Source organism: Necator americanus, chromosome I (genome assembly GCF_031761385.1).
Source record: "Necator americanus strain Aroian chromosome I, whole genome shotgun sequence".
In the NCBI taxonomy this organism is placed as follows: domain Eukaryota; kingdom Metazoa; phylum Nematoda; class Chromadorea; order Rhabditida; family Ancylostomatidae; genus Necator; species Necator americanus.
This window is the reverse complement of record NC_087371.1, coordinates 34,092,756-34,118,296: the sequence shown is the minus strand read 5'-3', so window position 1 is coordinate 34,118,296 and position 25,541 is coordinate 34,092,756. Positions and strand designations below refer to the sequence as shown.

At 39.1% G+C, this 25,541-nt stretch overlaps 3 protein-coding genes across 5 annotated transcripts; all 3 read left to right on the top strand.

The window, feature by feature from the left end:
• Window positions 1–6,520: 6,520 nt before the first annotated feature.
• Window positions 6,521–13,548, top strand: RB195_007747 (uncharacterized protein; the record flags this gene model as incomplete). Of its 2 annotated transcripts, none has more annotated exons than XM_013445696.2 (10): window positions 6,521–6,709; window positions 8,559–8,626; window positions 8,688–8,808; window positions 8,860–9,003; window positions 9,212–9,365; window positions 9,434–9,597; window positions 9,661–9,762; window positions 9,843–9,925; window positions 10,000–10,084; window positions 13,402–13,548. In XM_013445696.2, 10 exons carry the CDS (start codon window positions 6,521–6,523, stop codon window positions 13,546–13,548), a joined length of 1,257 nt encoding a protein of 418 aa, XP_013301150.2. The 2 variants fall into 2 exon arrangements, with proteins under 2 accessions (XP_013301150.2, XP_064038326.1); XM_064181543.1 differs by having other exon boundaries at window positions 6,584–6,709.
• A 1,190-nt stretch (window positions 13,549–14,738) lies between these two features.
• Window positions 14,739–19,274, top strand: RB195_007746 (uncharacterized protein; the record flags this gene model as incomplete). Of its 2 annotated transcripts, none has more annotated exons than XM_064181541.1 (13): window positions 14,739–14,804; window positions 15,386–15,527; window positions 15,683–15,828; window positions 15,916–16,041; window positions 16,182–16,333; window positions 16,411–16,492; window positions 16,648–16,754; window positions 16,858–16,981; window positions 17,033–17,128; window positions 17,182–17,286; window positions 17,367–17,606; window positions 17,725–17,853; window positions 19,182–19,274. In XM_064181541.1, the coding sequence occupies 13 exons, from the start codon at window positions 14,739–14,741 to the stop codon at window positions 19,272–19,274; spliced, it is 1,608 nt and encodes a 535-aa protein (XP_064038324.1). The 2 variants fall into 2 exon arrangements, with proteins under 2 accessions (XP_064038324.1, XP_064038325.1); XM_064181542.1 differs by having other exon boundaries at window positions 14,748–14,804.
• Window positions 19,275–19,992: 718 nt separating this feature from the next.
• On the top strand, window positions 19,993–25,525 carry RB195_007745 (uncharacterized protein; the record flags this gene model as incomplete). Its single annotated transcript, XM_013445694.2, has 8 exons — window positions 19,993–19,998; window positions 21,725–21,769; window positions 22,220–22,325; window positions 22,383–22,462; window positions 23,156–23,308; window positions 25,113–25,179; window positions 25,260–25,357; window positions 25,421–25,525. 8 exons carry the CDS (start codon window positions 19,993–19,995, stop codon window positions 25,523–25,525), a joined length of 660 nt encoding a protein of 219 aa, XP_013301148.2.
• Between the last annotated feature and the right edge of the window lie 16 nt (window positions 25,526–25,541).

The following is a 25,541-nucleotide window of genomic DNA, read 5'->3' as shown; positions in this document are numbered from 1 at the left end:
GAGGGTCCCAAGTGGATTGATTAACGCCGGAAACTTCATACTTTTTGTCCTTTTTTTTAGGATCTACTGTTTACCTGAACTCTGAACGTATTTCTTCTACAACTAAACTCGAGAAACTTATTTTTAAAATTTGTTTCCAAGAGAAATTTTTTTCTTTTTCTTGAATTTTTATGTTCTAGTTGCCCTCAGGCGGTCGTCTACGGCGTGACTGCCGCAATAAACACAATGAACGCTTTTTCTCTACTTAACACATACGTTTCCTCCTATCCTATTTGTTCCAATCGGAGGAGACCTGTTTCAATATATTATAAATGAGTGTGATTATCTTACTTTTTTAAAAAGAGGAACGATTTTAATTTGAATGTCATATAGGAGAAGCAGAGGAAAATGTGCACTTTTGCTTTCGATCTTAACTATTCTGCAATTTTTCGCAGAAGTTTTCTTGTTCTATTCATATGAAACCGCCAAATAATGTGAAAAAATACGTATTTATGCTGTTGCTGTTTTTTCTGCCTGGAAAGCTCTCTTTAATTATGATGCATGTATGGAAATTAGTCTCGCAACAGTCTGCATGAAACCATTCCTCCGCATTGAAAGCCGAAAAAAAAAGAAGAGAAGAAGAATGAAACAAGGGAGTTTGTGACGAGGAAAAAACCACAAATTGAGAAGCTCAGCTAACTGTCATTGAAGGAACCGTAATCAGGAGAATAGTTGCTTTCGTGGAAATTTTTCAGGACTCAAAATAAAATAGACGAATTTTGTTATTTCGAATCAATTCCTGTCTATATTCAATGATGTAGATCAAAATGAACTAAATTATGGGGAAAAAACGAAAAAACGTGGATCTGATGGTCCCGAGATTGACGTCAATCTCGGGACCATCACTTTTTTTTTCGTAGTTGTCACTTGTCAGACTTGTATCCCTTCTTTGGCCAAGTCAATTGGTTGACGTCAATCTCGGGACCATCATTTCTATGAAGAAACGCTAAATATGGCTGAAAGCGAAAAAGGTGTACATGTCGGAAATGCGCAGGTCCAAGATCTAAAGAAAGGTCACAATCCGAGGATTGCTCGCTTCACCGCCTCCGTTCTACTCCTAAGCACAATTGGGATTATCTCAATTGATCAGTCAACGTGGATCTGAGTTCTCCTACTTGTTTTCGGTGGATGATTACCGGGGTTACTGTAATCCAACGATAAAGAACACGGGCATTGCTTCATCTTGAATTGCAGAACTAGAAGTGTTCTGGTATCAATTAGTTATCAAGAAATTCCTAGGCTTCAAGTAAATCATGAATCCAAAGGACAGTGAACATTAGATTTCATGGATTTTACATAGAAAGTTGTTAAAGATTAATTTTCTAGATATTCTTCATTTTTTAGAAATCTAGAAATTTTCTAGAATTCTCATTTTGAGTAGATTTGGGAGAAGTCAAGTCAGGTTAATATCTATTATTTGTAAAAAAAAATTGAGTCACATATTCTACCGTTACATTATACACGACGTGATTCCTTTGTAGGGGAAAAAATCCAGAATTTAGAAATTAGGATCAAAATTTCAATAATTGTGAGAATTCTGTAAGTATCGCAAAGGCAATGTATGCATACGTATAACTTCACTAAGGAGCTTACAATATGTTCTACAATATCCATAAAATCCATAAATAGCATAGCTTCTGCTCGGGAGCTTATGTTTTTTGTCCTAAAAGACCCCTTGTGACTACTCTCTCTCTCACTCATCCCAAAATATATGGATAAACAAAACAGTGAATAACGACGATCTATACAAAGATCATAGCTGTTAATGAAATATGTCAAATCCGTCCTCCCTAACTCCTTCACTAAAAACATCTAAGCGGATTTTATCTAAGCGGACGTCAACAAGTTTATCGTCTGGAATCGTTTTAATCTAATCCAAAAGCGGCGCAGGTTTTCCATAACTCGCCGTCGTTTAAGTGGTATTCCTAAACTGTTGTGGATAAGTAATACTTTTCATCCTATACTGCACGTTCTTCTTCATTCATCTTATCGTTTCCTTAATTTTCAGTTCCTTAATTTTCACCGGTTTTTTGCAGTGTTTCTGTAGATCCCGAAACTTGGGTAAAATGTAGCTGAAAGCCACTCAGTGGCGCCATTATTTCTGGAAGTAAATAACTAACTCAATCGGACCCCTGGTGACTTAAAGGCACCCCACGAATCTGGGATGGTGTGACTTCAGGTGGGTTATGCCTATACGAGGTCATAGATTCTGACAAAGAGGGTGATTCCGTCCATTTCTCCCTAATTGCCGCAAAAACGGCCCGGAAGATGCAGCTTCGAGCGTTTCGGGGCGCTATTTTCTACGACGAGTTCGATTGGGGCGCGCCAGCCTTGTGCACTGTGCATTTTCCTGGCCGTTTTTTACGGCAACTAGAAAGAAATGGACGGAATCACCCTCTTCCCCATAACCTACGACCCGTATAGGCCTAACCCTCCAGGAACCCGCACCGCCCCAGATTCGTGGGGTAATGCTTTTAACAATTAAGAACGATTTCTTGCTTGTGCATTTTTGTGCTCCAAGTGCTGTTCGAGTACAGTTCCATTAGAGCAGTGTTGTTGTCTTTTCTCGCCTTCCTATCCTAACTGCCTTAGCACCTATAGTGTGACGTTGGAAATATGGAGTTTCGAACTTAAAATTTACTACAACCCAGCTTACAAGTTAAAGGCAGCACTATAAGAATCTGAGGTGGTGCAGATTTCAAGTGGAGTAGTCGTATACGGGATAGGAAAATATGGAGAGGGGGGGGGGGGGGTGATTCCGTCCATTTCTTCCTAATTGCCGTAAAAAACGGCCCGGAATATACGGCTTCAGGCCTTCTGGCACACTATTTTCTACAAGGAGTTCGACTGGAGCGCGCCAGCCTTGTGCGGCGCCGCATCTTTCGGTCCGTTTTTTACGGGAATTAGGAAGAAATGGACGGAATCACCCCCCTCTCCATAGTCTCCCATCCCGTATACGAATACTCCACCTGAAATCTGCACCACCTCAGATTCGTGGAGTGATGCCTTTAAGCCTTGAGGTTGATGAGAGGTCCTACCGGATACCGGATAGTATTTCGATTATTTTTAAATGCCTTGACGAGAACTGCATTTCATTACCAACGTAACAAACTGCAGAATCTCTAATTTTTTTTTGTTTAGACAAAGGACTATTTTTATTTAGATGTATCACCCAAGAATTTCATTCTAGTTCATGACGAAGAGTCTTCTCAGGCGATTCTCTAGGACAATTCTTCCTGAAATTTCTCTGCATGTTATCGATATCCTGTTCTTTTTGAAAGCGCATCTAAGCATTTTAAAACACTTTAAAAAGGATAGTAATAGCAAAACGTTATTTTTCATTGATTACTACCTCCCCCGAACTACAAAAAGGGTGCGGCGATATGTGTTGTGGAGAAGTGGGGCACGGTTTTTTCAACGTTTGACCGATACAAACTCCGTGCCCGTCCCGCCCTCGACACCAACTCGTCCTATTTTTCCAAGCCAGTTGTTGTTTGAGTATGGTGTAAATACGCGGTTTTCAAGCTCTTCGAATGTAAACATCAGCATTCCTTGATCGGTAGTCGGTTTACGAAGAGTGTAAGCTGGCGTTTCGTTGCACGAACAGACAGAAAGCGTCGTGGACGAAGCTTTGCCAGATGTTCCCTATTAGTCTCTATATGAAATCTTTAGGATTTTTGATGGGACCTTTATAAGACGGACGTTTCCACTCTTTCGCCGTCTTCACCTTTAACGATGATCCAGAATAGTGTCGCACCTAACGAAATAAACGTTGTTGTTCCAGTCAACCTCCACTTAGGCCTCTGAAGACAGCGAAAAAACCGAAAGATCAAGGTAATAAAGGTTACTAGCAAAACACCTAAACACATTATTAGGAAGCAAAGACAGAATTATCCCGAAGTTCCAGACAGAGAACGTTTGGACTGCTTCGCCTGATATACAGGGTCAAAACCACATGAAGCACGGACAGTTGCGCAAACGGCTGCGCCCGAGGTGGCGCGTGGAGCGCAGCGGTTGCAATCGTGTAAGGATCCTCGCCACCGCTGCCCATCTCTGCAGTTCGCCATGGTCCCACCTCGATTCCAACCGCTGCGCTCCACCGCACCGCTTCGAGCGAGCGCAGCCGCTTGCGCAACTGTCCATGCTTTATGTCGTTTTAATCCGACTATATATTACTCGACACCGTTACTTACCTTACTCATTCGTAGTGGTCATATACTTGAGAACACTCATAAAAGTGCAGCTCACTAGAGTTTCGCCTAAGTTTTGTACAGCAAGGTTGGTCCTTTATAGCATTTTGTGAGGTGGGATGACAAGTTATTCTCTTTCTACAGAATGCGAGAAATCCTCACGGGAGATCTTTCTCCCGAATTCAGAATGCGACAGTAGAGAAACGATTACCACCAGGGTTTGAGTGAGCAACATAACCCCTGACGAACTGAACTCCGTCAGGGTCGCTGGATGAACGGGTGGGGGAGAATTCAGGCGGAAGGACTCACTAACTCTCCTATTCTTGAACCAGGGCTAACCACTATTACGAGGAACCATTAGGAGGAAACAAAGATCAATTGTAGGGAAGAAATCGGCAGCGTCTGATCCGGAAAAAAATGAGACAACTTCATTGCGAATGAAAACATATGCTAGTGTTGATATGACAAATGCTACCTTTTATATTACCGTAGGAAAAAAATAACACGACAACTTTGGAATATATTCTGATGATGACATAAATAAACGAAGGGTAGCATATGAGCGAAACGAAAAGCTTAAATGACATCATCCCCCCTCGTTCACTTCCGTGGTTCCTACCTCAACATGGTAATTAACTAGAGTGATCCACGCAAAATGGAGTATCATCTTAAGCTGTAACGATGCCAACAAAAACCAATGATTACGGTATTTTGAGTGTTCATCTAGAACCTAAATCAGTAGCTACTCAGTAAATACCTTAGTAAACTAAGATTCGGGATGCGCTGTAGTAAACGTGCTCCGTTTCTCATTCCGGTCCCAGGACGAAAGCCCAGCGGTCGTGACGTCACGAAGTTCGGCGAACGGTTCACATCAGCATCGACATAATTCGCGGAGGTGTCCGGTGTAGCTTAACCCATAAGGTTCCGTGGATTCTCAGTTCTCTGTGCCATTTAAGCACAATGAATGAGTGATCCGAGAGAGTTGACGTCTTTTTCCGGATCGTGGACCACGTTGAGGAGAAGCGCAGCAAGTTTTGTGTGGCGCTTAGGATTCTCTTCTCAATCTGATATGATTTGTTTCTGAAGGACTGTGTAGGACTTCTCGATTTCCATTCTGCAGTAGTACTTTCTCCGCAGATACATTACATTGATTTTAACCGTTCATAGTAGAGGTTCTCCTCGATTATTTGCAGTTTTGCGTACGTCGGAGGCGCTTATAATTTCCTGAAGGTTCCTTCTGTTCGTTAATCCATATCCCATTAATAACTCGAAAGGAAATTGCCATTTCTTCGATTTTTCGATTCGATCCTTACAATGCATCTCTTATTTCGGTGAACTTCTTCTGTGAACGTTCTCACGATATCGTGCACATTTGGTGCACCAACAAATCGATACATAACATATGGAATATGATAAATATGATAGGAGAAACGATTACGTGCAGCCTGGATCGTGTTGCAGCCAACCAATTGATTACTAACTTCTTTTTTTTTCGTATTTGCGTTTACAACCCACTGATAGTTGATTGCACGCCAACTGTAGACCGTGATTTTACATGAAGTTTCGAGAAATTCGTGGAGAAATCGTCAGGATCGACCGCCCGTTTAGTGCCTTTTTGTGCCTGATCCAATCTGTTACCGTATCCCTTTTCCATCTTTTCTATCCGTTCCACACATGATATGCCTGATTTCAGCATTGACATTAAAACTATGCCAAGTGTTCAAAATATTATTTTCAATAATATAATATTGATGGTATGATGTTAGGCTTCCAATATATTTATCAGTAATATTGTTTAATTGTGTACCGGTACAATTAACAACTGGTGGAATTGGCTGAATTTATTGCTAGTCAATTTTACGATTGTCAATTGTACAGACCCAAAATTAAACGCAACACTAATTTTCACTTCTCACTGTGATGTGAACATAACTACTGTTTCTGCACTTCTGCACTCACGAATTACTTGCTTCATTTCATCGAACCTATTCATTTTCGAAGTAATCCCTCTCATCTCTTTCCCACCATTTCATTTTTTTTTGCTTTGCTTTACAGATTCTGTTGTTATTCTCAACGATCAATTACAAGCATCACAATCTCATATTCAAAAATTCAATACGAAACGTTTATCACCACAGCGATTCTTTTTTTTCTCCCAAAGATATTGCTGTCATGCAATTTGTGATAATGGCATTTTTTTCTCATTTCTGCTCTATGTCGTTCGAGAACTAGTTCTCAGCGAGAAACGTCAATATTTCCGGTGCTTTCAGTTGGGTGTTTCCGGTACTGAGATGTCCGAAGGGCCGAGCCAGCGGCTGAGAAGTCGTCCTCGTGTGCGAGGTGAAAGTTTTTCTATGTCTCGTGGGGGAGACTCGTCTCCTTTCGGAGCACATCGCGTCACGAGGAAACCGCCGACTTTATCGCTCACCAACGAATGTGTGACCAACGTTGAACCTGTACTTCTTACTCAGAGGTGGACGGTACGTCTCATTTATTTACTATTTTGCTGAATCGAATGCTTTTTGATGTAGGATCAATAGTACAGCATTTAAAACAGGGAGATTCACAAAAACAAAATAGTTAGTATTGGTTTTCGCGAGATCGTTGGTCTAAAATATTGGATTTTCTCTTTCATGTTGTACACCTTCAAGCAAATGCTTTTCCTGCTTTTTTGTACCCCAGAGCAACTTTTTAATTGGAATTATTATGCATTCTTACATATCGTACTACATGTATGATAATGTAGGGATCGGTAGTGGTTAAGGAAATTTGACCAGCTGATAGCAGACGAAAACATATGTTAAAAAAGGTGATGCTCAGCACTTAGTGAAGCGAAGTAACCTGATAGTACTTGCTGGATAATAACCGATCAATCGGGACAAATATGTAGCAAAAAAAGCTTGGGAAATTGTAGAACAGAGGTTGTGGTGACAAGATGAAGGAAAATACAGTTAGGGCACCTAATGGCGCCCTTATTTCCCAGGGCTCTAACTTACTTTTTTCTTGGTAACTTTAGTTTACATGTCATAGATCCTCCAAAACTAATGCTTAGACGTTTGGGCCCCGATTGATTTGATTATTTACTTCGAGAAATAGGGGCGCCACTGAGTCCCCCACCCCAACTACGTTTATCCCGACAAGATGTAGTTGCGGGAAATATTCTATTCCTATACGACAACATTCGGTTTGAGGACTTCGGCTTGAATGCTATCTGAGATTCAAATTAATCCAGATGTATTTAATTAATGCTACTTAGGTTTCGAAACAAATTGTAATTTATGGGTTTATGCACTTGTATTGGTTCTGAGAAAATTTCGTTTTGAAACCGAGGGGCTTCAATTCTTAAAGCTTTTCAAAAATCTACCATGAGATCTACACCGTATGGTTTCTATGTCTTGAACACTAGAACACCTGTCATCGGCTTTGCTCACTAAAAAAGCTTGTTTAGTATCAATTCTGTAATTATAGCAGTGAACGTCGTTACGATCCCTGTCAACAATCAGTATCCGCGTATTTGAATTGAAATTGGGTCGTTTTCCGCTCCTTTTTTATCTTTAAATACAGACTTCTTTTAAAACAATATCAATTTTCCTTTACCCCTCTTTTGCTGTCATCTTCTAAATACTTTATTTGGCGCTGCGGTGTTTCAAAGTCACATTAATTTTTTTTTTTTTTTTTTTTGCAGAGGCGCAGTTCTTCAAACATAGTTCTAGTTTAAATATAAACTGTTACAATCGCAACTTTTAACTGTGATTACAAAAAGAAAACCAACCTAAACGTGATGTCTTTCGAATACGTCACTGATGTCTTTAATGTTTCCCGCCACTTATACAAAAACTCAGAGTATGAGTTTAAAGCGAACAAAGAAACACGTAAGTTATCTGTTTCTAAACTACAAGCGATTTCGTACAGCAAAGAACGGCAGTTAATGCAATATCACAATTTTTGCTTGTGTTGAGGCAGATAATATTAAATTTTATAGAGCCTGGATCGAAGCTGACCTGTCTAGGACGGTTAGAAAAATAAAAATGATTTTTCAAATATTCATCATCAAAAAAGCACCTCCGACATTATTCACGTTAATTATGGAACTTTGAGTAAGACAAGTTTCCCTCTTCAATTAATCGTTATCCCACGTTCCTTCAAGACGACCATCTACAGATGGGGCCACGCTAACATTTACGACTCTATAACGAGCAATGACTTTATAAAGCTATGCTTGTCAGAAAAACGATCAATATGAACGTATCCTTGATGTTTATGTAATTTTGTAACAGTGTTTCTGCAGCGTAACTTGTTTGTAATCATCGGTATGATTTCCTTTTACAGGTAAATAATTTCTCGTCACTGTTGAAGTTATCCCAGCCTGGCTTGTGCCTTAGAAGCAGCGTTTTTAAGTAGGTTTCTTTCCCTTTTTCTTTATATTTTCTTTTCTCTCATGCCAGATTTCCTTGCCAGAGATCCATCTATGCCCGACGCTTGTTGGCAGCTTTGTCTCTACCCGGGAGGAAAACGACCTGAAAATGCTAACAATGTTTCATTATTTCTGAAGATGTCAGCAACATCTCCGCTTAAAGAGGTTGGTTTTTCTTAATGTAGATGGAGCGTATCTTTTATGAATTGATTCCAGGTAATTGTGAAAGCTGAGTATCGGTTCTTTTTCCTCGATGAAGAGGACGAGGTGAAATTCAGCAATGTTAACATTGGCGATTTTCACGCAAAGCCTCCAAAAGGCGGACATTCGTGGGGTCTCCGGAATATACCAAGACAAAAGGTTTCTTTTTCTGTGATATTTCTAACCATAATAACCAGTATTTCATGAAAAAAGCAAGAATGTCCTTGTGCTTGCCACGCTACAAGATTTGTTTTGCATCTAGCAAACACTTCTTTTTTCGTTCTTCCAAGTATTGAACATTTTCAAAAAGCATTAGAGTCATGCATCTGATATATCATCAGTAGTGTCAGAGTTGCATAAATTTCAGGTCCAAAATAGCATACGAGCCGACCATTCTTTAGTAATTTCGTGTACGATAGAACTTTTGCCGGACGCAGGTCGCATCCCTTGCAAGAGAGTTGAGCCTACCGCTTTAATAATAACTGATATGGCCGAAGTGTCTCGCGTACATATGCAAAATGGTATGTATTTACATAGTCATCTCATTAACATCGTTGTTTTCATTCCTCTCAACTTCTTTCCCCTTTAGAATTAGCTATGTTTACTGGAACAGAAAGCGCTCCCCATTCGGATTTAACAGTAGCAGTTGGACCAAAGGACGATCGGGTCGTTTTTGCTGTGCACAAATATAAGCTTATTACTCATTCGGATGTGTTCTGTGCAATGCTTGAACATGACATGGAAGAAAGCAAGGTTTTTTTTTTCAGTACCTTGCGTCCTTTTCCTAAATACCGTGTTACTAATCTTTTCCTTCAGACAAACACCATAGTAATAGAGGAGTTTTCGCACACTGCTGTAAAAATAATGCTGACGTTCATTTATACCGGTGCTATCTCTCCGCATGAGTTAGAATTGGAGGTATGTTTTCTTTTAATACTAGATCATCAACTGTTTTGAATTTACCAGGATCCAATTCACAACTAATTGCTCATATTTAGGACGCATCTGATGTAATGCAATTAGCGGAGAAATATAACATTCCAGCGCTTAAAACAATGTGTGAGCAAGATTTAATATCAAGGTACGTTCGAATGTTACCATAGCTCTATATTATCATTTTTATCCTGATTAGGAAGTATGGTTTGTATCTTCCAGAGTATGCGCCGCAAATGTCGTTGATTGTATGGAACTGGCTGATTATCATCATGCTAGCCATCTATACGAACATTGCTTGGACTTTGTAAGTTGGAACTCACATTATATCTGCTATGTGCGCCTACCTACGTGCTAACGAGTAGAACACTGTCACACTAACCTTTACGTTCTCTGGATTTTCTGCAGCCCCAAGTTTTTCATCATTCAGCGCTTATCGTAATCACCTCACCGTTTTCATTAAAATAGGTTTTATCCTCTAGAGTTAAGGCATGAAAATCTTAACATGACAAGATCTTATTCTTAGCGACGTCCTCACAACTCTGCTCGAAGCCGATGTCAGGTTACGCATCCATACAATTTGAAAATTTTGTATAACATGACCTCAGCAATGCTGGTGTTACGATATTAGCTACCGCTCAATTTCTGTTCGCGGATATACAAGTTTGTTTTTATAGCATAAACTAACTTAATGTGATATGAACTCAAATTTAGTTCTTTTTAAGCTATTAGAGCATCTTACTACATTCAGCAACTAAATGTATCCTTAGAACTCGGATAGTGCTCGATTGGCCTACCCCAGATCTAATTTGCCCCGTGAAAAGCTAATTCTAGACCCTGATTCTAAAACCTGATAACCTGAACGGTTAGCGAGTAATGTCTTCGCTCATAGGAGAAGACATACTGAACTATTTTAGAATCCGTTAAGGATGTAAAATGCAGAACGATGAAATTATTGTTGAGGCGAACAGCTGAAAGCCGTTCACTGCAGAGTTTAAAGCGTTCACATCGATTATGTTCACGTGTTCGAGAACAGCTAGCAATAATTGAATTGCTATATTACAGCATTAGACCACATGACACTGTACAGCTAGTCAAGAAGAAACTAGTTATGCAGTAGAGTTCCATAACCACGCACTGAAGCATGTCGTGCTATTCGCTCAACAAAACGACTGTTCTAAGTCGCACTAACCTACTTTTTCATTCACATCATCCCTATTTTAAGCGCATAAGAATCTGACATCTATCCGTATGTTTAGAGGAAACTTCATTTATGTATTGAGACTGTTAGAAAACTTTAATTTCTAACATTTGAGTGATATAAGGAGGGGCTTAGCCGAGAAAACATTATAGCAACTACGTATTGAATCGCTAAATCAATTTCTGATGATGTCTTTCTTATTTCCCTTTATTTCTTTGTCTTTTCTTTCTTTCACCTTTCTTCTTCCTTAGCAATAACTCTGGAACTTTTTTCTTTTCATTTCATTCGTTTCCTACTTTGTTTGATCTGATAGCAACTATTTACAATGGTCAGATTACTTTAAACTTATGTCAAGTGTCGAGGCAACGTTCAAGCTCGCGTTTTGCTTTGATTTCATTCATTGAAAAGTACCTTACTCAGTTTCAAACAATCGAATATCTACTTTTGCTTCAAGTTGTCCCACTTATTATCGCGATCGCAAGAAGTTGTAAGCGGAGCGATCGATGTAGTGAATCCACACGATCGTTGATCGTTACGCATATGGCTTCGCAGTCGGGAGATGCAGCCGGATAAACAGCACATGTTGAGCAAGGGTTCAGTTACATGTTTTAAAGTCCTTGTCCATAAAACTTAGGACGTAAACTTTGCTTTTCACAGTCTTTCCCTTTTTGTTTTTCGCAGTGATAGATAGTACGGAGTTGAAGATTTTAGGGCGAATGCAGCGCAGCTGGTAAGAGGTTCCGCTGCCTGCACGATCGATCGGCGGTTTGAATTCGCATTAGTGCTAACTAATCCTTTCACACCTCTGGGGTCGAAAAACTAGTACCAGATTTGTCTGGAAGGATAAAAACACTGACTTGACATATCGGCTTGCTCCGACAGGCAATTATTCAGGCCAGTTAAATGATAGTAAACCACAAACGATTCTGAATTGAAGTGAACGTGATGGCGCATCTGAAGCGGATTGATTAACGCCATACACCTTATCCTTTATCGAAAATTTCGCTTTTTCACTGTGTTTTTTCCCAAAGTGCACGGGATTGATCAATCCCCCGGGATGCGCCTAGGCGTCCGACTTCATTTCGGAATTTCTTGCGGTTCGTGAACACGTGTGCAGCCTTACAATAACTTGCGGGATAAGCCAATGCTTATATTCTTCCAAACGAGTCTGGCACCAATTTCCCCGCAGAGTTGAAAGGCTTGGTTTGGACGCGAAGGCAGTTCCGAAACATTGATCTATCGTAGATTTTTTCGATAGAACTCTCAATGGTGCAGGTGCCCGTACTTTTGAAAACAAGTGTTAAAGGTAAAGCGCTTATGATCCTGAAGCGGTGGTCTAAATTGGATGAGTGGTGAAGCAAACAGGGGCTGATGATCTTGGATTCACTATATCCTCATCGTTTTTGTGTGCTTCCGGAGCTTTCCTCGATATGTAGGTTCAGCTTTTTTCAAATTGAAAAATAAGGTGCATAGGACATGGCCACGTACGGAATGTCATGAATTTCTGAAGGTGTCATTAGACCATGCTTTGTTGAAAATGAAGCTGGATAAGCAGTTACTGTTGTTGGTGCTCAATATTGCGACAAGAGAGCCGAGTTATTAATGCCTAAATTGTATGAAATTTGATGTGGAGTACATGTGGTCTCAACAAGATGGTGCACCATGTCATACAGCCCGTGAAACAATCCAATTACGGCATGAGATTTCCTGGTCGTGTATTCTTTCGTTTCGATGATCAGAATTGGACCTCTAGATCATGTGATTTAACACAATTGAATTTCTTTCTATGGGGTTATTTGAAGTCAAAGGGCTATGTCAACAAGCCCATATCCACCCGTGCATTGAAAGAGGAGATTCAACGCTGCATCAACGAAATTCAGCCACAGTTCTCAAGAAAGGTCATGGAAAATTCCTTCTTATATACTTTATGTTTCAATAACAAAAAAAGGTTTAACGAGGGCTCAACCTCGACTGAAGAAGAAGGCTTCACTGCGCCGCTTCGAGCGCAGCCTTTTAGGCAGTTCCACCGACCTTCAGGTCCTTTTGCCCGACTCTACCACCCTTCTTAGGTCTCGTAGTAGCCGAACCTTTGCAAATCTTTCGTAGATAACGACCAGCATTCCTTCAATCCATATTATGTCTGCTTTTATATGAACAATGTCTTAAACGAAATTAAGGTGGTGTGATTTCTGACCGACCCCTTTGCCCTTCGCATGCTATTCTGTTCCCATTTTTGCTTTTTTGAAACTGGCGCTGAATATATTGGGTGCAGTACGCAAAGTGAAAAGTTACGAAAGGATGATTTCTATCCTTTTTTAGTGTATATTAGTGCCCCATTGTTTTCCTTTTGAGGAACTGTACACGCTTTTATGTGCGCCATTGAAGTTTATTAATTTCGTTTACTTAAGTTCAGTATTGTTTAGATGAATGCGAACAGATGCGATACGCTTAACATGGAATCATGGTCGGCACTGAAGGACAGAAATCCGAGATTAAGTAGTTCTATTATGGAGCGTATGATTCGTTCAGATCACAGTAATTCCCCTCCAGTTAAGAAAAGTCGATTATAGTGACGTAATACTTGGTTTTGAAGTTTTGTATGTAATGTGTATTGCAGTTTCAAATTAGTCGTGGTGCTGTTTTGTGATTTTTCGAGTTCAACTGCATGATTCTTTCTCATATTTTTCTCTCAAGGAGTTTCGTTGTCACATTGATTCATTGTAAAAAAAAAAGAAGCTGAATGGAAGTGTTAGAGTTCCTCATCACCGTTTATCTGACTGTTCTCATGTCATTTTGACTGCCTCGCTGTGCTCGCTTATTTTTCCAGTAATTCCTTGTTGCGAGACAAATATTAGGGTCGGTGATGTTAACGGGTTGATATTTCTGTATATGGCTTCATGTTTAGCTATGCCTTCTGAATTATCATGTTATCTCTTGAATTTTCTATAGGAGACCAAATTGTTTAATTGATTGTATCAAGTCGTTGTTTCTTCTTCTGTATATTTGAATATTCCGTAGGGTTTTGCTCGTCTTCTGGACTATTCTATCGTCGTTTTTCGACATTATTTTTTTTTGTGCGCTTGGGCAGTAGCTTTAGTAAATGCTTCGCAGCAATGTGATCTTTTGCCTTTGTTTTTTTTTCTCTGTTTGGTACTGCAGCTTATTACACTGTATATACAAATGTGGACATTTTCTTTTGTTCGTAATTGCTAAAATAAATATGCGAAGTTTTCTTTCGGGTGCTCTATCTCATCTAAGGTCTATAAGTCCTATGTGTGGATGCATTTCTCCTATAACATCCTCACACTTGTTGATTACCTAAATTTTTTCTGCTCCTAGAACACAGATGGAATGCAAGGCCTGTAGCTGATCATACCAGATCATACCATATGATCATATCGATTTCCGCGCCTTACGTTGTTCCTGTTTTTGGCATCACACACTCGATATCAAATGTTCAACCTGTTGAAGCCCCATGGGTCTGCAGTAATGCAAGTTTTCCTTGCCCTAGTGTATGAGAAGACTAATTGGGTTCATCCAGGTTGAACACATCCATTACCAACTGTATCCGTATTATTGCTACGTAACGTGATTCTGCTTAGATTATGATTGTTTAGTTCCTCCTTAATCCTTAATCTAATCGTAGAATACCTACGATTTTTATTGCGAATCTCAGTTGCTCGTATGATCTTAACATTTCCTTTTGTTTGTGATCTGTAAGAACCATCATAGTGAAAGTTTGCTGCATTTTTACAGAAAAATGGGGCGCATGGATGTGGACAAATTACGTTATCTTGAGAAAGAAGACTTTCGAGTTTTGATTGCTGTAAGTTTATTTTACTTGATGTAATACTTCTTCATTAACGTTTAAAGACAGGGGGAAATACGTTAGCGATTGGTGAAGGTGAGCATTTTGTTTCAGAAATCGAATTAGTCTTTGGATCTAAAGTAGTTCAGGAAAGGCGACTTGCCAGACTAGGTCACTAAAACATGTTTAAGCGTTAGCTAGCAATAAAGGCTCACTTTAGCATGAATATACATAGCGTTGAACTCTTAATTATGGCACAAAATTGCTCTCCAAATATCAATAAACTCTCCAATACAGGATATTCTATGATGTTTAGCACTTGCATTTACTACTGCAGTTCTACCTACCAGAATAAACCCTATTCATTGGAAAGAAATAGGTTAGACGAGCGGGTTACTTTTGTAGCGAAATTGTATTGCACAAAAAACTAAACCATATATCACGTACCTTAATTTTTGCTACTCCAAATTTGTGAAATATACATATTTCGTTCTGTAGTTCAGTTATAGCTTCTGATCCAGTATAAAGCTGAATAGCTCATGTGTCCTGTACACAGGTAGATCCTAGGATCCTAAGAAGATTTCGCTGTAAGTTTCCAGGTGGAAATGGGAATGAAGAATCATGAAATCGTTCCGTTGCCTTTGATCTCCGCCATAGCAGGCATCCACCGAGGAGCTGTGGCTCGAATGCTTTCTGATCTGTGCAAACATGGACTCGTAGCATTCGAAAGAAGCAAAAAGTGTTGGTTTTTGCCTTGGATTCGCTTCATATCACCAGTTGTAAAGTTGATAACATCGGTTTCACATTTTCTGATTTGCTCTATTATCCAGTATGTTCACCGGTCCTCATCGAATTCGTCTGTTTGTACTTCTATATAGTTCTGATTTTCCTTCTAGTTGACGGATATCGTCTTACTGTGCTCGGATATGATTTCCTGGCATTAAAGGCGTTGTGCACACGTGGAGTTGTTGGCAGCTTAGGAAACCAAATAGGAGTTGGAAAAGAGTCAGACGTTTATGTAGGTGGGGACCCAGAGCGAAATGTAAGTTTTCGGTTGCTCAAATTAGTAACAATATCAGGAATATACGTTGTTTTCAAACACTGCTTCTTTCGCCATGATTCATTGCAGGACCTCTGCTTGAAATTTCATCGGCTCGGGAGAACATCTTTCCGGAAAATCAAGGAAAAGAGAGACTATCACCGAAAACGGCACGCTGCATCATGGCTTTATCTAAGTAGACTTGCAGCTGCGAAGGTAATTTTTTTTTTTTGCGTTGATATTTCAAGAGATTTCTCTTCTGTGTCCGCGAAATGTATAACATTGGACAAATCCAGCATTCCGCATGTTTGTGGTCGTACAATAATTTTTTTAAACTATCGATCTTTTCATTACAGGAGTTCGCTTTCCTCAAAGCTTTGGCAGATCGTGGTTTCCCTGTTCCTCGTCCTGTTGATGTGTGTCGTCATCTTGTTGTTATGGGACTTATTGAAGGGGACACTCTTTGCCATGTAGATCATGTGGAAGACGTAGGAGCTTTATATGACAGGTAGAGTTTAGTTTTATTCGTGGCTAATTGTTTATATGAGAATGATTTTTCTTTTTTTTTTCATCGATGTACTTCAGATTAATGTCGCTAATCGTAAAATTCGGTCGACATGGGCTAATACATGGAGATTTCAACGAATTCAATCTAATGCTGCTTGAGGTATGAGTAATTTTTTTCTTATGGCAACGTTTCTTTCTATCGATTCGAAATGCCAGTTGTCGCGCCGTTTCATTAATCGCTGAAATGGTGCCTATTTAGTTCCTCTTACTATTAACACTGTCATTTGCGAATATCATCCCTATTGAAACTTCTAGGGTGAGCAAGTAGTGGTAATTGACTTTCCACAAATGGTTTCAATGGATCATCCAAACGCACAGTTCTACTTTGAAAGAGATGTCGAATGTGTACGAACATTTTTTCGGTTAGTCATCCTCGTTTTCTTTGTATTTTCTTAAAACGTTCAGTATTTTGTGAAAATCAGTATATGGGAGAAAGATTTCCTGGAAAAGTAGAAGTTCTTCCAGTCGTAAGTTCAATTATGACAGCGACGATTTTCCAAAGTTCTCTGAAGTAGTTCGAAAGTACAGCTTAGATGTGGAACTAGAAGCAAGTGGATTCACCAAACAAATGCAAATCGATCTTAATAAGGTATTTTTTGTTCTCGCTCGAAAAAAAAATATGACAAGATTTTGAACTTAGGCTTACGACAATGGAGATTTCCAAGCGCACTGTGGGAATGAGCAGGTTGAGAATTTTGTTGACTCAGAAGACGATGAGAATGAAGACGACGAAGAAGTGAATTGTTTCATTTGCCAATAGTTTTGGCGATGAATACCGCACGTCTGCAGGTGACCGACGATGAAACTGGATCGGGGGACGAATGCAGTACTATTGTAGAGGAGAGTAAAGACAATGAAGAACTCCAGGATGAAAAGAAGATGAGGGAGAATGAAGTATTTGCGCACAATTTTCTTTTTTAAACCAATTTGTCCATTGATTCTTCGCTGGGCATTAATTTAAAATGATATTTCAGGCAAAAATTTTATCGCGATCTGAACGCTTTAGCAATTGGCTTGGAGAAGCAACAACTCAACTAGAGAAGTTAGTTGTAGAAGAAGGAGGTTCTGCTGATGATGATTGTCCGCTGTTAGTTCACCTACGGGATGTAGAGAGGCAATCTGAACTACGAGAGGACCGTGAGCCATACATACACGCACGAGAAGAGTTGGATCGCATCGAAGCAGAAGCAGCTGTGATGCCAAACACGAGTGAGGTTGGTGAAGCGGAAGTGATTCTCGATTACTTAGAATGATTTGTACTTATATATTCTTTCAAGACTTCTTTTATGCTTTTTTAAAGAAAAATATCCATGACTTACTAGAATTCGTTAGGAACTGCATTCAAACCAAAGACCTAAAAAAGTACGTGGAGCCCAATCTATAATGTCAACGACGTCGACAATCCCACCGGAAGAAATTAAACGGAGAGTGGCTCTGGAAAAGATGCGCAACAAAGAGAAGGTGAGAGCTGAATAGATTCATTTCGCTGCTGTTCAGGATATTATAACGTGAAGTTCACGTAAGTAGCCATCGAAATATCGAATTCTGCTCGGTTTCTCGTATACAGCCCAGTTTCACGTACAATTCTTGGTCTTACTCTCATCCTCCTTCTCTTGCTTATAACATGAAGGAGTTGTATTCCTCATAAAGGTACAGACGTCGAGAGATACACTGTAACTTTAGAGAAGCATTTTAGTAAATTTTACACAATTGTTACTCACTTTCTGAAATTGATTTGGAGTTCTAGCAACGTAGATTCACAGAACTCAGAGGTAAATGAGGGAAGAATACTTGCGATTGTCATTTGCTCTCGAGCATTATATTGGATACAGTGCCTTGTGCTTGCTATATTTACTATTATGCATTGTAATAAAAGCAGCGTAGCTGAACTTACTATTCCAGTAATTTTTTTTTTTGCAAAAGAAACTGCCTCTTTTCTGCTTTGTGAATTGAGAAATCAATATTGTCCTGCTGTTTTATCTCAAAGAATTGCTTCCTTCTACATTATTCAGCAAATGTGGCACTGAACTATGCTAATGCAAATGTTTTTTTTTTTCTTTCGAATTCCAGTAGTGATGGTTTGCAGAAATTAACGCAAAATTTCAAAAATATGTCTTTTCTAATCCTTGTATATACAATTAATAGAAATGTTGTGTAACACATCACAAGGGTGATATGTTACACAACATTTCTATTAATTGTATTATGTTCGTGTATCATCACTTATTTCCGCAACGTCCCAATTATTGAAAAATTATATTTTGCACCTTTTGAAGAACTTTTGAGTCATGTGAAAAACTTTGTTTCAAATATGTAGAATTTTTTTTGTTTGTAGTTTTAGAAGCTACACAATGATGTAAGCGCATGTCGAACTTGCTAATGTTATATTGGATTAAATCTTTTAAAAAATGAGTAAAACGAGAAAATACATAATCACTTAGAAGCATTTCCGATGGATCCACTAGCAATGTAGTGGAAAAAGAAATCTAGTGCTTTTTCCTGTAAAAGTTTCCAATTCCAATTTTAAATTCAATATCGTGTGTATAGGTGTCATCAAAACGTACCTCTTGAGCACCAAAGGTTAATTCTCTTATGCCAGGATATTTGTTTTAAAAATACATGTGTGCACTATTGTAACAACTACTAAGGTTTGACGTGATTAAAAGTACAAGTTGGAAGTTTTTTCTATTCATTATGGATATCATTAGGGTATTTTAATGGAGTAAATCTATTAAAAGTTGGAAGGAGGAAAGGAAAACAAAAATTTGCTGTCATTGTGCTTTTTTCAGACTAAACTACGAGTAAAAGGTAAGCAAAGTGCAGTTGGACGTGGACGCAAGGAGAACCGTCACACAATAAATGAGTACAAAGGATGGATATAACAGAAGTAGTGATAGATTGTGCTTGATGTTTATGTTGTCTTTGTTCTTTTGGCTAATTTATAGCTCAATTATTAGCAAATTTGCTATATTTTTGCATCGAATGCCCCTAAATCACACGCCTCTGTTACTTTCAAAGATTTCTATTTCTTGAGTTGTTCCACGGTGAAGGGTTGTGTTGCATAAGGCTAGTCAGTGTTGGTTAATATTTCAATGGAAATTTCTGTTTCTACTTGTTCACAATGAATTTCACATTGGTTTATTCACCGCCGTCGACACATCACCAGTTTAGTGACAAATCCTTTGGTTTTTGGTCTTCGAGTTCCAGTGAGCGGTAGAAAAACGTGCATTGTTCGTTTTGCGTTTTGTTCTCGGGAGATTTGTTGCTAGGTTCATTGCGCTGCTATGCCTTTAACTTCGGCGTATGCTCATGTTTTATCCTCATTTGAGAGATCAGATCTACTCATTTGCTTGGGGTGCCCCTTATTTTTTTTTTTGTTTCTGTTGCGATTAGTCATTGTTATCTGTTATCTGTTGGACCTGGTGGAAAATAAATGTTTTAAATCTCCATACATGGTCAGCTCCTTTGAATCCCGATGGGAGTATGGATTCTCCTTTATATATCGGAATTCTGTTCGTTACCAGGGTAGTACGACCAACTGTTATACAGAACTGGAGAGAAATAACGTTTTATAGGTGTTACCGGGAACTAAACCAAAAAATGAAGGTAAGGAAATCTAATCGCTTCTCTGCTAGTCCAAGTAGTGGCATCAAGCTTAGGGTTTGCGAACACCAGCACCGAAAAATGTGCCGCTTTGGATAACATGTAGCGTTACTAGGTATTGTAGCATTTCTGGTTTCTGCTTTGCTTACCACGTTCGATCACTAATTCTTAAGCATTTCTGTCCCCATTAGTTGAACTCTTAAAGCTGAAATGTATGAATATTGCACTTGTTATCGATGTGGAATGATCGCGGCGAAAGTGTTCTAGATAACCGTGTCGCGATATCATGCAAAGGTGAAGGTTGCGGTGTGTGTCGGTCTTGGTTTATTCTAGGTTACAATCCATTGGTATCCAAGCCGGTTAGGTCTTTCTTTGAGAAAAGCTGCAAAGCCTGATTGTAGATAGTTGTAGTCTCTCAAAATGACCTCCGCTAGTTGACATCAATCAATGGAAGTCAACGCAGGCAAGGAAGTTTCAACGTTTGCTCACTAGTCTAATATTGACTAGTTCCGTCTTCGCTGCTGGCGTTTGTACTGTTTTTATCGTTTTCTTCTCGCAAATACCGTCATGTCAAGGCGGATTCTCTTCACTGGAACGAAAGTAGCATTCGGAAGGAATTTACTAAGCATAACTGATGTTTGGTAGCGAAATCATCTTTTGTTGATTTTGTTTGTAATACAGATAGCAACTGTTAAGTGTTGAGTGCAGAAACAAAGCGAACGTTGTGGACGAAAAGTTTATCAATAATACTCATTCCATTGTCCTTGATTGGTGGCGTTATTATGAGTACTCTGTTATCGTTGTTTGATGCTTTTGTTTGGAACTCGAACTTTGTTTCTCTTCTTTCAAACGTACAATTGAAGCTTATTACGTCCCGTATTTTGTTTTATTAGCAAAGTAGGTGACTGTCTATCCCTATTTCTCAACGCTACTGAACCGGTTAGCATCAGGTATTGAAAACGATTGTGAAAATACGAACACGTTTTGCATGGTATGAAAATGGATCAATTTATTTCATTCTATTCTTTTTTCGCAACAAAAGTAAATTGTTTGTGAAGTGAGAAGGAAAGAAATAGTGAGAGACACAAGAAGATCCGCGATCACTGTACATCATTCTCTGGGTCTCAGTGTGCTTTCGACAAATTAATATTAGATTCTGCACCACGACACTGGGTGGTGGAATGATCACGATTGATGATAGTATCCTTTTGTATTTCACTGCTTACGCGATTCTGCACAATAGGCCAGTATTTGCTGATTGTGTTCTCATATGTACACTTAATTTTTGAATTATCACAGACGAACCTAGAGTGTCTTAGGGGCAGGTTGATGTGCCTAGTTTGAAACAACCAATTCTTCCTACAGAAATTCTATTTTTGCAAACGGAAATGAGTATAAGTCTTCCATATTTAGGAATTGAATGAATTTAGACCCTGTTAAATTTCACCCGGACTCGCAGTACATTTAAAGAGAAGAATCAATTACTTTCTTTTCGTGTAATGTTATGTGGAACACATAGATTGCTAACCAATACGATCTGATAACACTTCTAATCCTTTCACCAGAAAATCACTGCGATGCTTACTTCTGAGAGAAGTTTGTAAGATTAAAGCCTTAATTAGTGGTTTTTGGTATTTTTCTCGCTTTCAAGATCGTATTTTTACTCTGACATACTTTTTACTATTTCTCTTTATTTGAAACTTTGAATCTGTTTTATATCTTCTTTCAGCCCAATATGGCACAAGGAAACGCTGATATACCTGATGACTTTGAGGTTTGTCATAGTGATTTTTTTGTTGCACAAATTCATGTTATTGTTGTTGCTACCTTTGTTTGTTGTTTTTTTTTTCCCTTCGGTAGAAAAGAAGTTACGTAACATCGAGGATATCAGATTAGCTTACGTTTTTCTCGCGTTAAGATAAGGTAAAACATAAGCTGCAACTAAAAGTTTTCGAAAATATATTTTAAAAAACTAATATTATAGACTGTAACTGTAGCATGTAAACTAAATCTAAATGCTAATCGAAGCCGAAATATTCTCTGTTCTGCTAAATCCTACTTCATTTTTTAGTTACTCGTTAAAAGTGCACGTATGTGTAGTAACAATCCCAAAATTTCTAGAGCTACGTAGAGTCGAAAGATAATCAGAATTCAGAATCCGTTTTACACCTTCGTTTTTTGTTGATTCTGCGGAACAGAATATTTATTCACCGAATATTTACAGATGCCAATCAGCGCGTTCGACATTCCGCGCTGTTATCAAGGCGATCTTTCAGCAGTGGTCATAACCGAAGGACTTGTTCGTGATCGTGTCAGACGGCTAGCGAAAGGTACTTTTTTTAAAATTCATCTGTGATGATGACCGTTTCTTTATATTGTCTCTTTAGACATCCACGAAACAATAGGTGAAAGTCAATTGTCATTGCTTTGTGTGCTTAAAGGATCGTACAAATTTTTCAATGCTTTGGTAAGAAGTTTTGGGATTTCCTACACTTTGCTAATAGTGGTAGTCCGTGAACTGAAATCAGGCTAAAGATTCATCTAACGATAGCGATAAAGAAGTGTTCTTTAATTAATTAGTAGTCTCTTTCTTTTTATTGAAGGAAACATGTTCTGATGAGAATAATCCTGCAAAATCTTGTATGTTGGAGTTCCCACAAGTTTTGCGGAGAAATATTTCGATTTTCTGCGAAAAATTAGGATATAAAATTGATGCAGTAGCCATGGGTGCGATAGAGAGGAGCCGAACCTTCCTCAAGTAAAGCGGGTCTAGCTCGTGAAGTTCAGCTCAAGTGATCCTTTCCAAAAATGAATGGATCCTTTCGCCAACCGTTCAGAAATGAAAAGCTTCTTTTCGCCAACCGTCCAAAAGTGAAGGGGTCAGAACACCGGCTCCGACTATCGCATCTGTGAAACGACAATGCCAGGTAGTCAGTCAGGCGAACGGGTTCGGTAAACACTATTTCGAACGTGAAGCTGACTTCAAGAAAGGGTACTTTTGGAAACAAAAGGAAAAATTGTGAGTAAAGCGAGATGTTGAAAATATATTCAAAATGAGATCAAAAGTAGAGGATTAGAATTCACGAAGAGTTCATTTTCAATCGAACTACCTGGATTTTTGGAAGGTTCTAGCTTTTCTACACAAAACATCGAGTTTAAGGTAGATGAACTCTCCAATGCACGATGGTCGTGCCAAGAACCGATGACAGTAGATTTCATTCGCTGCAAAAGCTACGAGAATGACACTAGTTCAGGAACACTTCAAATCATTGGGATGAGTAATCTCGAGGAGCTACGAGGGAAGAATGTTTTGGTCAGTTTTATTGTCTCCACGTTATGGTTGATGAGGTTTTTACTAATTTTAATAGGAATATTTCGGTGCTCAGAAATGAACGATTGTCGTAACGTTCGCTATTCCCTTTCTTTTCAGCTTAAATATTATCCGACTGCGTTTGTTCTCCTTCTTAACTGGGCTCGATTTTTCACTATATTCTTTTCATCTATTATGCAGTACTTTTTGAAAACCGTTTCGTAGCGCTTGTAGAGTCTACCTCACGAAGAATAGAATTGGGGCATTCGGGTGAAGGTGTTGGTCAAGACCCTATCGTCAGTTATAAACAGATAATGGTTAGCTTGTTGAAGAGAAGCGCCTCAGAAGTAATGAATGGGAGGTTGTGGTGCAGGGCTCACAACGACATGAAGCACGGTGCGTTGCGTAAGCAGTTGCGCTCGAAGCGGCGCGGTGAAACTGCCGGTTGCGCTCGAATCGGGGTGCATTCCTTGCTAGCACCATTCCTCTCGCGACGATCTCACCTCGATCCGACCGCTTTCTCCAGTGTGCCGCTTCGGGCGCAGCCCCTGGCTGCACCGTGGTTCTGACGCTGCTACATCTTCCAGAAACAAAAAGTTAAGTTTAGTTTGATTTGTTAAGTTACCCACTAGGATCAATAATATTACTCAATTCTGCTGGATGCAATAGCGTATTTACAGTAATAAGTGTAATTATCCACGTTCTTTTTCGAAATGGCATGCTGAAATTCATAGCCTGGATTTAAATATCCTTAGAATTCCCTCTAGGGTTTTCTTTACAAGAATATTCATTACAATGTTGGGTAGTAGAAGTCCTACAAGTTTGTTTACATGCCAGTTGTTTCGTAGTCAGTAAAACCGCTATAAAATCTTAGCATCTCTGAAGGATTGGAGTAAATAACGATTACGCGCAATTTGGATGCGGGCAGATAAAAGAAGCATTTTGTACGATGGTGTCAGTTCGGTAATTGATTATGTTCATGTTGTCGATCTCTGTCATCCTCCTTTTTCCGCGATAGAAATTCAGAGTTCGAACTACTGTGAATTACATTTTGCAGGCAGAGCGTAGAATTTAGACCACTGACGACGAAAATATAGGGTTATAAGTAGATATTATGAATATGAACTCACGTTCAATTACCCCCAGCGGTCCTGAAAAATGGTGTTGTGAACTTTCTTCGAGTGCGAACTCACTTTTACTACAAGGCTACTTACATGCCACCTTGCACGGGCGCCCTATCTGCGAGCAGGCGTACGATAATGGGGTTAGTCTACTGAAGTAAAATGAATGTATAAGCTGCTCAGAGAATCGGTGCGTGCACAGGGGTAGCCTTGTAAGGTGCTTCCTTGAAAAATTAAAACTCAAAGGCCGTTTCCCACGCTGATTGTCAGAACATTTGGTGGAAGAAGGAGGAATTGATCGTGAGCTTGTTCGTACTCATAATCTACACCTCTAATCGTACATTTTCTTGAAGAGATCCCAACATCGATTTCATGGTGCACTGCCTTAAAAACGAACTAAGTTCAACATGTATCTTCTCGTTTTTCCTCATCATTTCTTTCTAGCCACGATGAAAGCCACCGAATATTGTTTTCACATGCATAATATTTGTCTTCACTAGAATTTTGTACTGTTTTGTTACTGGCTTCTACTTCTAGAACGTTAGCGCACCCTGACTACAATTACTGCATTTGACTCACATGAAGGGAGGTTTGAAGAGGTTAAAAAAATCAACAAAAGAAATGTAATTTAAAAAAACCAACTTCTAAAGTTCTTGTTTAATATAGTCAAGTTATTATTCGTTTAGGTTGTAGACGATATAGTAGACACTGGTTTCACATTATCAAAACTTGTCCACACTTTAGAACAGTACGGTGAGTTCTATATCAATATTATTAGGAGAAAATTAACTGTTCGTAAGTAACTTTCTTAGTAAGTAATAACAAAGCTTAAGGGACAAAGAAAGTATGGACTGCCTTACTTCTTTCCAAACGCGTGCCACGGAAGGTTCAGGTTGCAGAAGACTTCGTAGCTTTTTACATCCCTGACAAGGTATCAAAGATATCAGTTTTTGTGTTTTTCAGAGATAAGGCAGTACAACTCGTTTTTCTTTAGTTTATTGTTGGTTACGGACTCGACTATAATCAGAAATTCCGCGATCTCAATCATATATGTGTGATGAGCCCCGCTGGAGTAGAAAAATATAAGAACAGTGGATAACTGTCCTGAAAACTAT